General features: G+C 43.7%; 1 protein-coding gene across 2 annotated transcripts in view; it reads left to right on the top strand.

The window, feature by feature from the left end:
* CNTFR (ciliary neurotrophic factor receptor) overlaps positions 1-13,228 on the top strand; it is an 857,892-nt gene that overhangs the window by 828,883 nt on the left and 15,781 nt on the right. For both annotated transcript variants that reach the window (XM_086960266.1, XM_086960267.1), the window contains exon 9: positions 12,333-12,513. In XM_086960266.1, coding sequence (XP_086816392.1) covers positions 12,333-12,513 — 181 coding nt within the window. The remainder of the gene's footprint in view (positions 1-12,332; positions 12,514-13,228) is intronic.

The raw sequence follows: 13,228 nt of genomic DNA, 5'->3' as shown, positions 1-13,228 counted from the left end.
GGGGAGAAAAAAAATGGCCCACAGAGTGCACGGAGACAGACAGAGAAAATGAAAGCAGCCTCGCTGTGCGGCCGGACAGCGATTGTCAGCTGTGGCCTCTCCTTCACCCCTGCCCTGCCAAGCAATCAAGCTGAGGCTGGGCTGGGGAGGGGTGATTGTTTTCAAGAATCGGCCTCCCTGGGGGCCAGGTGTTTCTCAGGCCTTTGAGCCATTTTCACCTCTGCCCCCCTGGGGCCCATGCAGCCCAGAAACGTGTTAGTCTTAGCACCTCGCCCACAGCCCTTCACATTCAGGGCATAGTGGACGAGGAAGAATGGGTCTTGCTGTCGGGGCCAGGTGATGTTTGGAATTTTTTTATTTTATTTATTTATGCGATTTTATACAGCGCAGACTTTACCCGAAGGTGTCAGAGCGCTTCACACAAGGAACAGCAATAATACATGAGGAGAAAAATTACAAGTGGACAAATTACAAAAGCAAACGTTAAGTTACATGAATCAAAAGTGACAATAGTGAGCAACCAAAATACATGAGGTAGCAATCGGTACATTACAGGAGGAAAAAGTGATATGTGTGCAGGTTACAAAAGCGTACAAAGTACAAGTAGAGGTATAATACTGCAATAAATGGCAGACACTCCAGCACAAGAACAAACGTTACGTAGGCAATGGTGGCACTTGTGCAAGTATCTAAAGCAAACAAAAGTGAGAGGTAGCATACAGTGTGATACCAGAGAAAAGTGACGTGTGCAAGTTACAAAAGGGTACCATACACAGGTACAAGGGTAATACTACAGTAAATGGTAAACACTCAAACTGCCAGAACAGACTGGGAAGGCACTTCCCATGCACCAGCTTCACCTCAGCCTCCCCCCTGGCTACCTGGCTACCTTGGATGACACAGAAAGCTGTGTTTTGTGCTCCCCTGCCAGGACATTTTCGCGAGGCCTGGAGGGCTGATTAATTTACTAATTGCAGGGGCCTTACCTCTGTTCATGTGCTCCTGAGCTGAAGGTCTCGGGAGGGCTGAGTAGGTTAGTAATAGCAGGGGCTTTGCTGCTTTTCAGGTGCTCCTGTGCTGGAGGGCTGGAATAATTTTGTGACAGAAAGGGGCTTTGCTATTTTTTTTAGTTGCTCAGCATGTAGGCCATTGGCACCTTTGCCCTGTGTCCTGTGCAAGAACAGTATCCTCCCACTTTCATTCCTTGTCTGTGCAAATGGTGTTTCATGAAAGGGCACGCCCCTTGAATGTGGGCCATGCCCCTTAAATATGGGCCACGCCTCTTGAATGTGGGCCACTTTTTTCGTCAGTGCCCGGGCCGAATTGTGATCCCAATCCGACCCTGGCCAGAGGTCCTGCCGCCTTCACACTCCAGGCGCTATAACCCTGCCAGAGTCCTGAGTTGCCAGTTTTTTTCGTTGGTTTTCAGATTCTACCATGAAAGGGTATATATTATAGCTTTAGTTTCCTTCACAACCCCGTGTGGCGCTGTGAGCCCCTCGCCTCAGTTCGTCTGGGCGCTTTGCCCAGCTGGGATAGAGGTTAGAAGGAAGAGCCTTGCAATTTCTCTCCGACATTAATAAGAGAATTTCTTTGAAAGCCGCAGTATCATTTGATGCAGCTTTTATGTTTTTGAATTTATCCCTCAAATTCCGTAGATTCCTGAACGTTGCCTTCTAAATTTTGTTCTTTACTTTCATAGTTCCTAGTTCCTTGCCCCGTGTTCCGCTCAGACAGAGACTGGTATTTGGCCCGCGAGCGCCACCTGACGGCTACACCGTGTTATTTCGCGCGTACTGACACTCCAGCCAGACTAATAAAAAGCACTTTTATTGACTACCGGTTGCACAGCCTTTCTCGGGATGGGAAGTGACAGGAGTCGGGTCTCTGAGCAGCAACTTGTTTACGCGCCAAAACACGGATCCGCTGTCGCCGAGTGAAAGGCGCCCCGAGGAGGAAAGGCGGAGCGGCGGCGGGCGGCTGACAAGCAGAAATGCTGCTCCTAATGAACAGTGTTGTCGAATGGATGTTACGCTGTAATTAGAAGTGCCGCAGTGAATGTCGGGAAACCCTATCATATTAAACACATTTGTACCCTTTTATAGGTTTAGACATTTCCTAACAATCCTCTAATTAGCAGATTTGCCTGTTACATCGTGGCAAATAATCCTGGCACTCGACGGACCTAAACGATTTGTAGGCACCGCCCACCCTCCCCTGACGAGACTCTTTACAATAATCCTTCCAGACAAGAGGGAAACAAGGCCTTGCAAAGCCAACAGGAATGGTTTATCAACAGTGATCAGCGTGTCTGAGTTTTGTATCAAAATGCGTTGCATAGAATCGGAGATGTGGTGTGTGTCCTTGGATGGCATTGGCACTTGGTTTTAGTCTCAGCAGAGGAGACAAGGATTGAATGGGCGCAAGGTTTAAAAGTCATTTTACCCTTTTGAGTAGGCTTTAAGCTCAGGACCCCTCTTCCAAGCATAGTATAGAAAGCCCCTTCCTGCAAGACGTCCCCAATGTGCCTGTCATGTTCATCTAAAACTTCCTATATTGCCAACAAAATAGTGCACACAGCCCCCCCCCCCACCACTACCTCCATCATTCGAATTATATGCCACACGCCAAAAGACGCAGAATGTCCTGTTCAAGAAGGCCACGCCCACCTGTCTAGCCACAGCATCATTACTTAACCAAACCTGAACATGGACCCTGTGGTCCTGAGCCACACAAACATACAGTGCAGAACAACGCCTGCTTCAGCGGCTCCCTCAGCAACTACAGGTCCTGGGCAGAGGTTTTCACAGACCATAGATTTGGCCACAAGGCCATTTGTTGCACACTGTTGCACTCTTATGGCCTGTTGTGATCGCATCGTGAGACAAACTGCGCACAGGAGCATTAATGTAGCACATGTCCCGAAAACCCACTCAAAAAGGTTCTGTAAAACAAGATCTCAAAATAACCCGCCGCCCCTCCCACCCGCCCCCCCCCCCCCCCCCCCCTCACCCCCACACTTTCATCCCTTCTGAACGGAGGTACTTTGGGATATTGTCAAACTTACAGCACCCAATTAATTGCATTTTCTTGTTGATTCAATAAAATCAAGCAAAGCTTTTCTAAAACAATAAAACCAATCAACTAATTACAATTAAAAACCTAGTTTCCAACTGATTTATACAAACAGCCAATGCTGCAAAATTACACTTTATTAAAACAGCAAAGCTATGTTTCCATCCTCAATACTTTCCAATTGACGCAAAGCTGCGTTTATAAATGTAAGTACATTCACTGTTGTTGCGATATTGTCATCTCTCTTTGCAAATCTCAAACACGCCTTCACTTGGTTACATCACTTTTTAATAAAAAAAAAAGCCCTGAGCCATTTTCGTCTTTCTACTAAAAGAACTGGACATACACAAAATATTAATTCGAGCTTTTTCCTTGTAGCTGTATCAGTCACAATAGACAGAAACTAGGTTGGTAAGATGCCTTGCTTGTCGACATTCCATTAATGGGATGCCTAGAAAGCACATTCGGATGAACTGATGTCTTGTTACTTTAGACAAAGGGGCACAAGATAGTCTGGAATGGAGTATTCGAGGTGAATCTGAGGGGTCTGTCTTCTGAGGGCCTTGGTGCCTCTTTAAAATGAAAGAGCTTTTACTTGCTTCTTGGCCACCATTTTAAGGGACAGATGTAAGACTAATTTTTGCATTCGCAAATGGGTTAGCGACCCGTTTGTGCATGCAAAAACTATTAGGGCAATGTACAAACCCTATTTAGCGAGTCACAATTTATTTGCGACTCGCAGTTAAAAAGGGGCCACCAAGAGCATTCCTTCCTAATTGCGACTCGCTACCCTATGTAAGAATAGCGGTTGCAAAACACTCACAATTTACCGCCCTATTCAAGAGGGTGGTAATGCACTGGCAAATGGGAAGGGGTCTCCTTTGCAAATGCAGGGGAAAATATTATTTTAAGTGCAGGCAGTGGTCCCCTGCCCTTAAAAAATGAAACAAAAACATTTCATTATTATCATTTTTTTAAATGCATCCCGTTTTCTTTTAAGGAAAATTGGCTGCCTTAAAAAATCCTGCTTTATTGAAAAGCAGTCCCAGACATGGAGGTCTGCTGAGCCCAGCGGGCCACCATACCTGGGAGGGCCAGCCATTCCTAATGGAGTCACAAATTGCGAGTGACTCATGAATATGGATGAGGCATGCAATTTTGCGACCCCATTGGGAATCACAAACAGTGTCTCTGACACTGTTGTACATGGCATTTAGCGACTCGCAAATTGCAACTCGCAATTGAGCACAATTTGGGAGTCGCCAAATGCCCCGGTCGTACATCTGGCCCAAAGTCCCTACAGTCGTAGAAGAGTTGCTGAGTGCTTCTAGATGTAATATGCCCGGTGCATTATTAAAATAATTTGACCCAGAAGCATGTCTTGATTGACTCGGTGAGAGAGCTGACAGATGAAAGCTGTAAAGGTGTTGCCTCTGGCGTAAAAGGTGGTAAAACAGCTAACTAGATAATAAAGCTTATGTTTTAAGGATGGTTACTGCAAATTAAATTCTAGTTTGATGTGTGTGATTGGCTAGCAAAATTGGCTGAAGGAAAATTTAGAGGAACACATTACACTGTGTTCTATTTAGCCTGGTCTGGTGGATTAGTGGCCTAATGCATCCACTGTAGGGGCCTGTGCTTGACCTCATGATCACAGACTTAAATCCCGGGGGCTCCACTCAGCCTTTAATCCTTCTGAGGTCGATAAAACCAGTACAATTAAGTTGGATAATATTAAACCTCGGTTATTCAGCGCAAAGATACCCTTCTGGGTGAACGTACACTTTCCAATTACATATGTTGTGTTATGTTATGTATCTAGCCAAAAGGCACATTTCCCTGGGTGAACATACAGTTCATAAACGCACATGTTATGTATCTAGCCAAAAGGTCAATTTCCCCAGGAAACATGACAGGCAATAATCGATGGATGGGAGTAATTTTGTTAGAATGACCACAAGTAACGAATGATGGAAGGCGTTTCCAGATTATTGGAAAGGCGACAGACAACACGTTACTGAAGCAGATGTGGTCTTTAAATACACCCAGTGTTCTTGAGCTGACTTTGATCTTCAATTCGTTCTCCAAAGTAACAGTCTTTTCTTTGCCTCTCTACCATGGTTTGCTCGTGGGACATCTATTCCACTTGCATCCCTCATTGCTACAAACTAACACTTCCAATGTGTTTGAATGAATTGTTTATTCATTATTGGCGTTGCACCTCTGCAGGGCGCTTCGAGATTTCTGCAGCCCAATAGTTGTATGGTCGAAAATAATAGCGTCACCTGCGTTTTGCGCAGACTGGAGGGCGGGTGGGCCTATTTTTGGAGAATGAACCCCTTGAGTCTTAATGGCTTCAGGCAGAACTGCTGTATGTAGGTTAAAAGGAGGAGCATCCAGCAAGCAGCCTTGTTTCAATCCTCTGTTGGTCCTTATGTTTTCTGAATAGCCACCATTATGTGCACATTCACAGTCCTTCACTCTGTACCCCACTCCCTTAAGTTAGATCTGTGTATTTTGGATGCCCGCTCATTTATGTTTCTTCCTTAAGTTCACTCATTCACATCTACCTTGTGGACCGGCTCAGTTATATTCTGACTCTCGCGCTCCCATTTCAATCCAATCCCAATGCCTGCTCTTTCCTCTTCATGCTATGTTCTCGCTTGTTCAAGTTAAATCTGTAGGCTCGCTCATTCACATCCAATCTATATGCTCACTGATTAAAACATCTGTAATGTCCCCTCACTCGCCATTTTCAGTCTTGTGGCATTTTCAAGGTCGATGTATATATTTGCTGATTTATGTTGAATCTGTAGAATTGTTTATGTAGAATTGTAGGCTCAATCTTCATGTTCGATTCAAATTCAAAATCTTTATTCAGTCTAATTGAGAATACACCATAAAAGTAAATCACATACATTGCATATCCATGATGTCACAAGAATGTTTAAACTTTACACATAGTTAAAATATTTTAAAAGATAAACATTAGCATGCCTTTACAGCCCCGTATTTCGACAAATGTCCAAATTTGTAAATAATCGAAGGATGGAATTCATGATCAAATTGGAGGCGCCAACATACTCTTAGCACACATGGGCTAAGCTAGAAAGGGGGAAAAGAAAAACCTCAAAATAATGCATGTTCACTGTGCATGCTTGTTATTGCTGCATTCTCACTTACTAAAACGCAATCCAGATGCCTATTCCATATGTGCCTGCGTGCTATTAAAAATACATTCTGCACTATAAAGTTTGAGGCTCCCTGTTATCTGTGTTGTAAAAACACCGAGGCGCTAGTTGAACTAGTGGTAAGTGTGTACTAATGTAGAGGTAAAGGCTGTGTGAAGGGATCTCGTTTAGTGGATTTTTTTAATGTTGTGTATTCTCCAACAGTGTCTACTCAAGCACTTAGAAGCCGTTTAGAGCCTGTGCACTCAGTCACACAAGACATGCTTCATTCAACAATGACCGTCTTTATATTCACTCATTCACCAACCGTGAGCATGTACCCTCCTCTGTTGTGCAACAGTGGTGAGCAAGAGTGTAATCTGTGAGGTGTGCAGCCAGAATATCCACCCCAGAATAACAATGGGACACAATATCAGGAGAAAATACTAGGAAAAAATATAGAAATCTAGGTTTTCTGTAGCTAATTCCACATAAAAGGTACATACGTGCGGTACATGTTTGTTCAAGGTACGTAGACGTGGAGCTAGGAATAGTAAATCTGTACTTCTATACTTCCCTATATGCACTTACTTTTGATATGTTGTCGCTTGATAATTTGTCCTCGGTATTCTTGTATCACGATAATCTGGTGGTCAATAATTAGCAGGACAAACTATCGGTGTGAACTCACTATTGCTTTATGAACAGCTGTAGTGCAAAATTGAGGGCCGTTTTCTTGGTCGCCTCCTTCATAACCCTTGTTTGGATGGGTGGTGTGTGATTGTTCCTTCATGCCTAGTGCTTGTTGTGTGTTCTACTGTCATACTGTTAGCTCAATTCCCAGTACATGTAGTATCACACCCTAAGAATTGTCCTAGCCCTTACAGTTGTTATATTATTTGGTGCTGCACCATGTTGTTTCATTGGATGATTAGCCACTCTGCTACCTTGTTTGGTCTGTTTCTAGCATTTGTTGTTTTACCAGCTGGTGTTTTGATTGTTGCTTATCTGTTGCTTGTCACGGGTTTGATTTTTGAGCAGCTCTATGATCATTCACTATGTGAATTTGTGTCCCATGGCTTGCTCTGCTTCCATGATTAGCCACTCTAACATATTGTTTATCCTATGCCTAGTTTTTATAGGGTCAGCTGATGTACGGTGATGTGGGCCCTGTGATCACCACTTCAATGATCATTGTTTGGCCAATACTTATCACTTGCATGATTAGCTCTTCGCCCCTTGCCTAGCACTGCTTGTTTCGGTAAAATAGGAATTGGACTGGTCTTTGTGGAATATTAGAGGTCAGCTGGAAAATGTCTGTCGTCAACGTAGACGAGCAACGCAACCTTCTGTCTTCTGTCATCTCCGAGGCATCTCGCTGAAGAAGGAGCTGGACAGGAACTTGGCCGAAGAAACCTCCCGCACTAGTCCGTTGATCTAGACCCAGCCTCACCACTCTATCATCAATCCCCTCTCGCTCCATAAATATGTCCACCTGTCTGCTAAACTCATTAATAGTCTTCGCCTCGGTGACTTCACTTGGCAGCCACCTCCCCACCTGTGCCGCGAGATCACGACACTTTGTCCGATGGAGTCTGCTCCAGCTCCCCTCCCGCCTCTCATCCAGCTGATGTTGCGCAACCACTACTCCTAGCTTACCCTCCCCTCCCCATACTCTTAACTGTCAACGTCCCTTGCCTACACAGCCGACACCCAAAGTCGGCACCGCTATATCACTATTGTAACATGTTTACCTCGTTTCTTCCTTTCATGGTTTCTTAACACCTTGGCTGCTTGACTTATTCCCCTGTTGCGGTGGTCCATAATAAAATGGGTGTGGTCATGACGAGCTGAGATCGTCATGAGCACCGAATGGGTTAAGGTCACTAGATGCAGTTATGGTATATAAAAATGTAGAATAATAACAGTAATAACAATAATGATGACGATGATGATGATAAGACTCTTATGCATGGTCTATAGTTAACCTTAGGATTATCCAGTGGTGGTGATAGGAAGTTGCTTCTATTAACACAGGTGAAGACGTTGCATCATCATATGATGACAATGACTAAGAAATGGTCGTATGCACCAGATACGGTGCATGAATAGACTCTTTGATATATGGGAATAACCATCCATTGCAAGCGTCATACCTATATAGCAAGGTTTGGAGGAGTTCCATGACCGTATAGAAAAGGAGCCCGCAAGAGAAGAATATTTTTAAGGTCACACAGCCCCATTGGTAACTATTCCCTACAAAGTCCCAGGGTGCTGCAAGAAACAGAAATTAGCAAAGAAAGAAAGCCCAAAGGGGGATACAAGCACTTTCTTGTACTTCTTTCCAAGGGTGAATAGATCAGTGTTGGGTGGGACAAATTCATCTATAAAACATCACACTCATGTGGCCATCATCAAACGCAGTGCCGTTTTCAGCAGAAAAAGCTGATTCCTGAGCTCCCTGCCACTCAGATTACTTACTTCTCTTCAGATTTTAGACATGTTACTCATTATGAAAGTATGTGCAGATTTTCTATCTTTGCCTGAATTTCCAGGCAGAATGAGGGCTTGTTGGCCTAAGGGCCAGAGCTGCCGACCTTGGAGCTGGGAGAACCAGGTTCGAGTCTGGCTTCGTCTCAACATCCTGTACTTCTGAGCAAATCACTTAATCTCCCCGTGCCTACCAAAAATGAATGTGTCTTTGTGCAATGTAACTGGTGCTCATGTAAAGCGCTCTAATACCTTCAGGTCGAGTTTGCGCTATATAAAACTGCAAAAATATATATATATATATTAGCAAGGAGGACTGAGTATAACCAGGAACGCACCATCATAGTGGCAACCAGTAGGATAAACTAGCGATACTGTAGGCACTAACTGAGCTGCTCATTCATATTAAGAGCAGCTCATCTGAGTTGCAGGCTGGGATCGGTAGTGAGCACCTATAATGGGGTGCCATCATTCCCATGGGCCCTAATGCATACACGGACAATGGTAGGGAAACATGACTGTGGTACAGTGAGTCCATTAACCCCTGTGCTGCTTCATTGGTTGCACTAATGAGGGTTACCCCTAGGTACCTGAATAGCAAGCCTTTGCATGGAAGCCACCCAGCCCTACTCACTCAAAAACCCAGTGATTCCTATCCTGTGAATCTGATTGAAGCATATGTTTACTATTAGGTGAACATGCAAAGAGGGGGAGGCTGAAAAAAGTGGGTGGTACACTGACATTAGGACACAGAAAGGCTGCAGAGAGATGTGTATCGTTTGGAGCTGTGTGTGACTGTGTGGCCACCAGTAGGTAGTTATAGTTAGGACCTAGTTTCCAAAGGAAAAGTGTTTTGCTAATAACGTTGGTACCTTTTGATGAATCTTCATGCAATTTTCAAAACTAGTTTGCTAGTCACTTTAGCTGCTGTCTGTAAAGATTTGGGGTGGTCAGTCAAGTGGGGTCTGAGAAAAACAGTGGGTCCCAAATGCATTTTCCACATGCAATTTCCCATAGAGAATTTAGACACAACTACAGCCCGAACTACTGAACAGAATTACACCAAATTTGGTAGAAAGCTAGATCTTGGTCCAGAAAGAGAGCTTTTTGAAATTTAGTGTAAATCCGTTCAGTAGTTTTGAATTATTAAAGTAAAAAGATTTATATGTATCTAGAGACGCGGATGCACCGCAGATCCGGGCCAATTCACAGATCCATGCGCCAACAACAATGCTGTGATTGGCAGGCTGCTACCTGAGAGAAAAGTCACAGCCACCCTTTTTTGCATCGGGACATGGTTCCCATGGCAGAATAAAATATAAATGTTATATAAGGGGTTAGGGTAGAGGTACCCTGACCCCATAAGACTGATGGAGGGGTCTGTGAGGGAACCCTCATGGGCAGCAAATTGTCCAAAAATGTTTTTTTGGAGCATACGAGGATCCACCGATCCTCACAGATCTTTACAGATTCGCATGGATCAATGGGTCTTCATGAATTCAGATGGACCTGCGGATCCAGACCTCAATTTAAAAAATGAATACACCCATTCACAGACCCACACACCTACTCACTCACACATACACAGTTACCCACTCACACAAACACTCACACACCCACACAAACACTCACACACTCAGATACACACCCATATAGCCACTCCCAGACCCACACAGCACTCATACACCCACCAACACACTCACACAACCACCTACACACCCACTCACACACCCCAACAGCCACCCACACACCTACTCACAAACCCATCCACCCATACACCCACACTCACATACCCACAAAACCACTCACACACCCACAGTCATTCACACCTCTACTCACATAGCCACTGCAATCCCACTCACAGACCTATACAGAGAGTCACACACCAACCACACACTCACATCCCACACACCCAGGTTATAGGGATGTTATAGTTAGGAAATAGCATTAAAATAGACATTTACCGAAAAAACAAAAGATTACAGGGAAATAATAGTTAGGAAATAAGATTTTAAAAAACTTAGAAGTTCACCAAAAAAAACTAAGGTTACCGAGATGTTATAGTTAGGGTCAGATTTTACACACATAAAACCATAAAAATTTAGCAGTTCTAGTTCTAGGTATTTCAAGTAGCTATAACTTGTGCCATATGGTAACTATAACTTGTGCCCTCTCGTTGCACTGCTGATTACCTCATTTATTGCATCCCTCATGACATCTTCTATGACATCATTGATAATGTCACCTCAGCATTTGCAGTGAAATTATTGATGTGAAAACCATGCATGTTGTGGGCGTGGGTTATAGTTACCTTAGGGCACGAGTTATAGTTAATTGAGATCACTCTAACCATAATTGCTGAATTTCTATGGTTTTGTGTGTGTCTAAACTAAACCTCACAATATCATCCCTATCACCTTTATTTTTTTTCAGTGTATTTCTATGGGTTTTTGAAATTATATTTCCTAACTATAACGTCCCTGTAACCTTTGTCTTTTTCAGGGAATTATATTAATATGTGTTCCACAGATTTTACATATTTTACAAACAAATGTGAACATTTTTCAAGAGAATCTCACAGTTTTTTATGTAGATTTCGATTGCCTCTACTCGCCAGAAAATATGCAATGAAGTCATGTGTTCCTTGAAGATAACATTCCTAGTCCATTCCCTCAAATTTTAAATCTGCCTCCTTCTCTGCCCCTGCTCCACACTACTCACCACTTAATTATATGGTCATTTTAATCCTCAAACTCATTTGAAACAGTCTCAGATTGTGAACATCAAAAATACAATGTCCAGTTAATGCCAACTCTGATCTCCTGTTCCCTTTCAATGAGAGATTTCACTTCAATAACAAGCCTGTCCTCAAGAGGGAATTAATTAAAGAGAGGGGGGCCCAGATTTATTAAAATGTGGGCAGTGCAGACCTGCATGGAAATCTGACTGGACTAAACTTATCAGCAGCATATTTATAAAAGTGTCGAGCAGCAATGACAGCATAAGTTTCGCTCTTTCTAAACAGGTAATTTCAGTGCTATGCTAAGGGTTGTGGTTCTGGCTTATGCCTTGACAACTGACCAAGGGTAAGCTGCATATAATGCATAATTTTGCTAAAATGCTCATTATTCTTGTGAACTTCACACAATAATCTGCATACCCACTGCTTGCACCTATTGTCTTGTGGCACTTAAGTTTCTGCCACATCACCCTAGTTTATCATATCTGGGTTTACATGGAATCAGAGGGGGTTTTGTACAGTTTCCTTCAAGTTACACCGGATTTCACACATTTTCGGGGATTGGCGCTCCTTGATACAAATCATTTTTGGTGTGGCACTCCCATCAACATTTCATACAAAATAGGTTTTGCTTATGAAAGTTAATCAGCACCACCTTGTATCAGAGCACTTTAGTGCTAAGTTGCTAAGTCTTTCCTGCCATGATTTAGACATTACTGGTCTTGCTTCAATAAACTATGTTTCTTCATTGAATATGCAGCCACCTCCTTTCCTGACATGAGACTGTTCTTCACTCTTTGCACTTCTCCTGGACATCAGTTCACATTAACAATCTCTCCATCCTTATCCCCTGGCAGGTCGAGCTCTCCGATGGGACATCCCACACCATCACCGACGCCTACGCCGGCAAGGAGTACATAATCCAAGTGGCTGCCAAAGACTCTGAGATTGGGACCTGGAGTGACTGGAGTGTAGCAGCTCACGCCACGCCGTGGATGGAGGAGCCGAAACATCTCACCACAGAAGCACAGATAGCAGGTGAGGCAGCCGTAGATGGGAGCCAGGCCAGGCCTGGGAGTTTTAGGTCTAAAATCAGTCTTCAGAGAACATACTTGGTGATCTCACTTTAGGTAGCACTTGCCCAGAAGTCCCGCCAAGGGGCAGGGTTCATTGGATCGTCCTGACTAAGGCCACCATTTTTCCTATGCATGCACATGGGACGTCTGTCACTCGGAGCGTCCACCTATAGGACTGACTCCCACTCAAGATCAGAGGGAATCTCTTTCTGCTCTGTTCTCAACTCACCTCCTTGCCAAAGGGTTAACAGGCAGAGAGTGAAAGTAGATTGTAAGTGTCTTGCAGACCTTCCAAGTATGCAATTCTGGATAGCCTTTATGGAATTGAAATCTGCCACTCACTTTAGGTTGAAAATAAATTTAAAGAAGTCATACCTTGAGTGTAGACATACATATATAGAGGAAATAGTTGCCACTATAATTGGATAAACTGAGCTATCGTGGCGCACCCACTTCATTGAGAAAGAGTAAGGTGGAGAAAGCTGTAGTGTGGCACAAACATTGAGCATCTCTATGGCCTACTTCCGGTGCCTAACATGCTTTCCTGGATCCCCTGCCGCCCTTTTCCTGTTTCACCTTGAACAAAGACCCCCAAACAATTTTGTAACAATTTTCCTTTAACACGTTAACTATAGCTGCCTGGCTCTTCTTGTGTGTCATTTTAAATGTCATTAGAC

The sequence above is a fragment of the Lissotriton vulgaris genome, chromosome 3_1, assembly GCF_964263255.1.
Source record: "Lissotriton vulgaris chromosome 3_1, aLisVul1.2, whole genome shotgun sequence".
In the NCBI taxonomy this organism is placed as follows: Eukaryota; Metazoa; Chordata; class Amphibia; order Caudata; family Salamandridae; genus Lissotriton; species Lissotriton vulgaris.
This window is presented reverse-complemented; position numbering and strand designations above follow the sequence as displayed.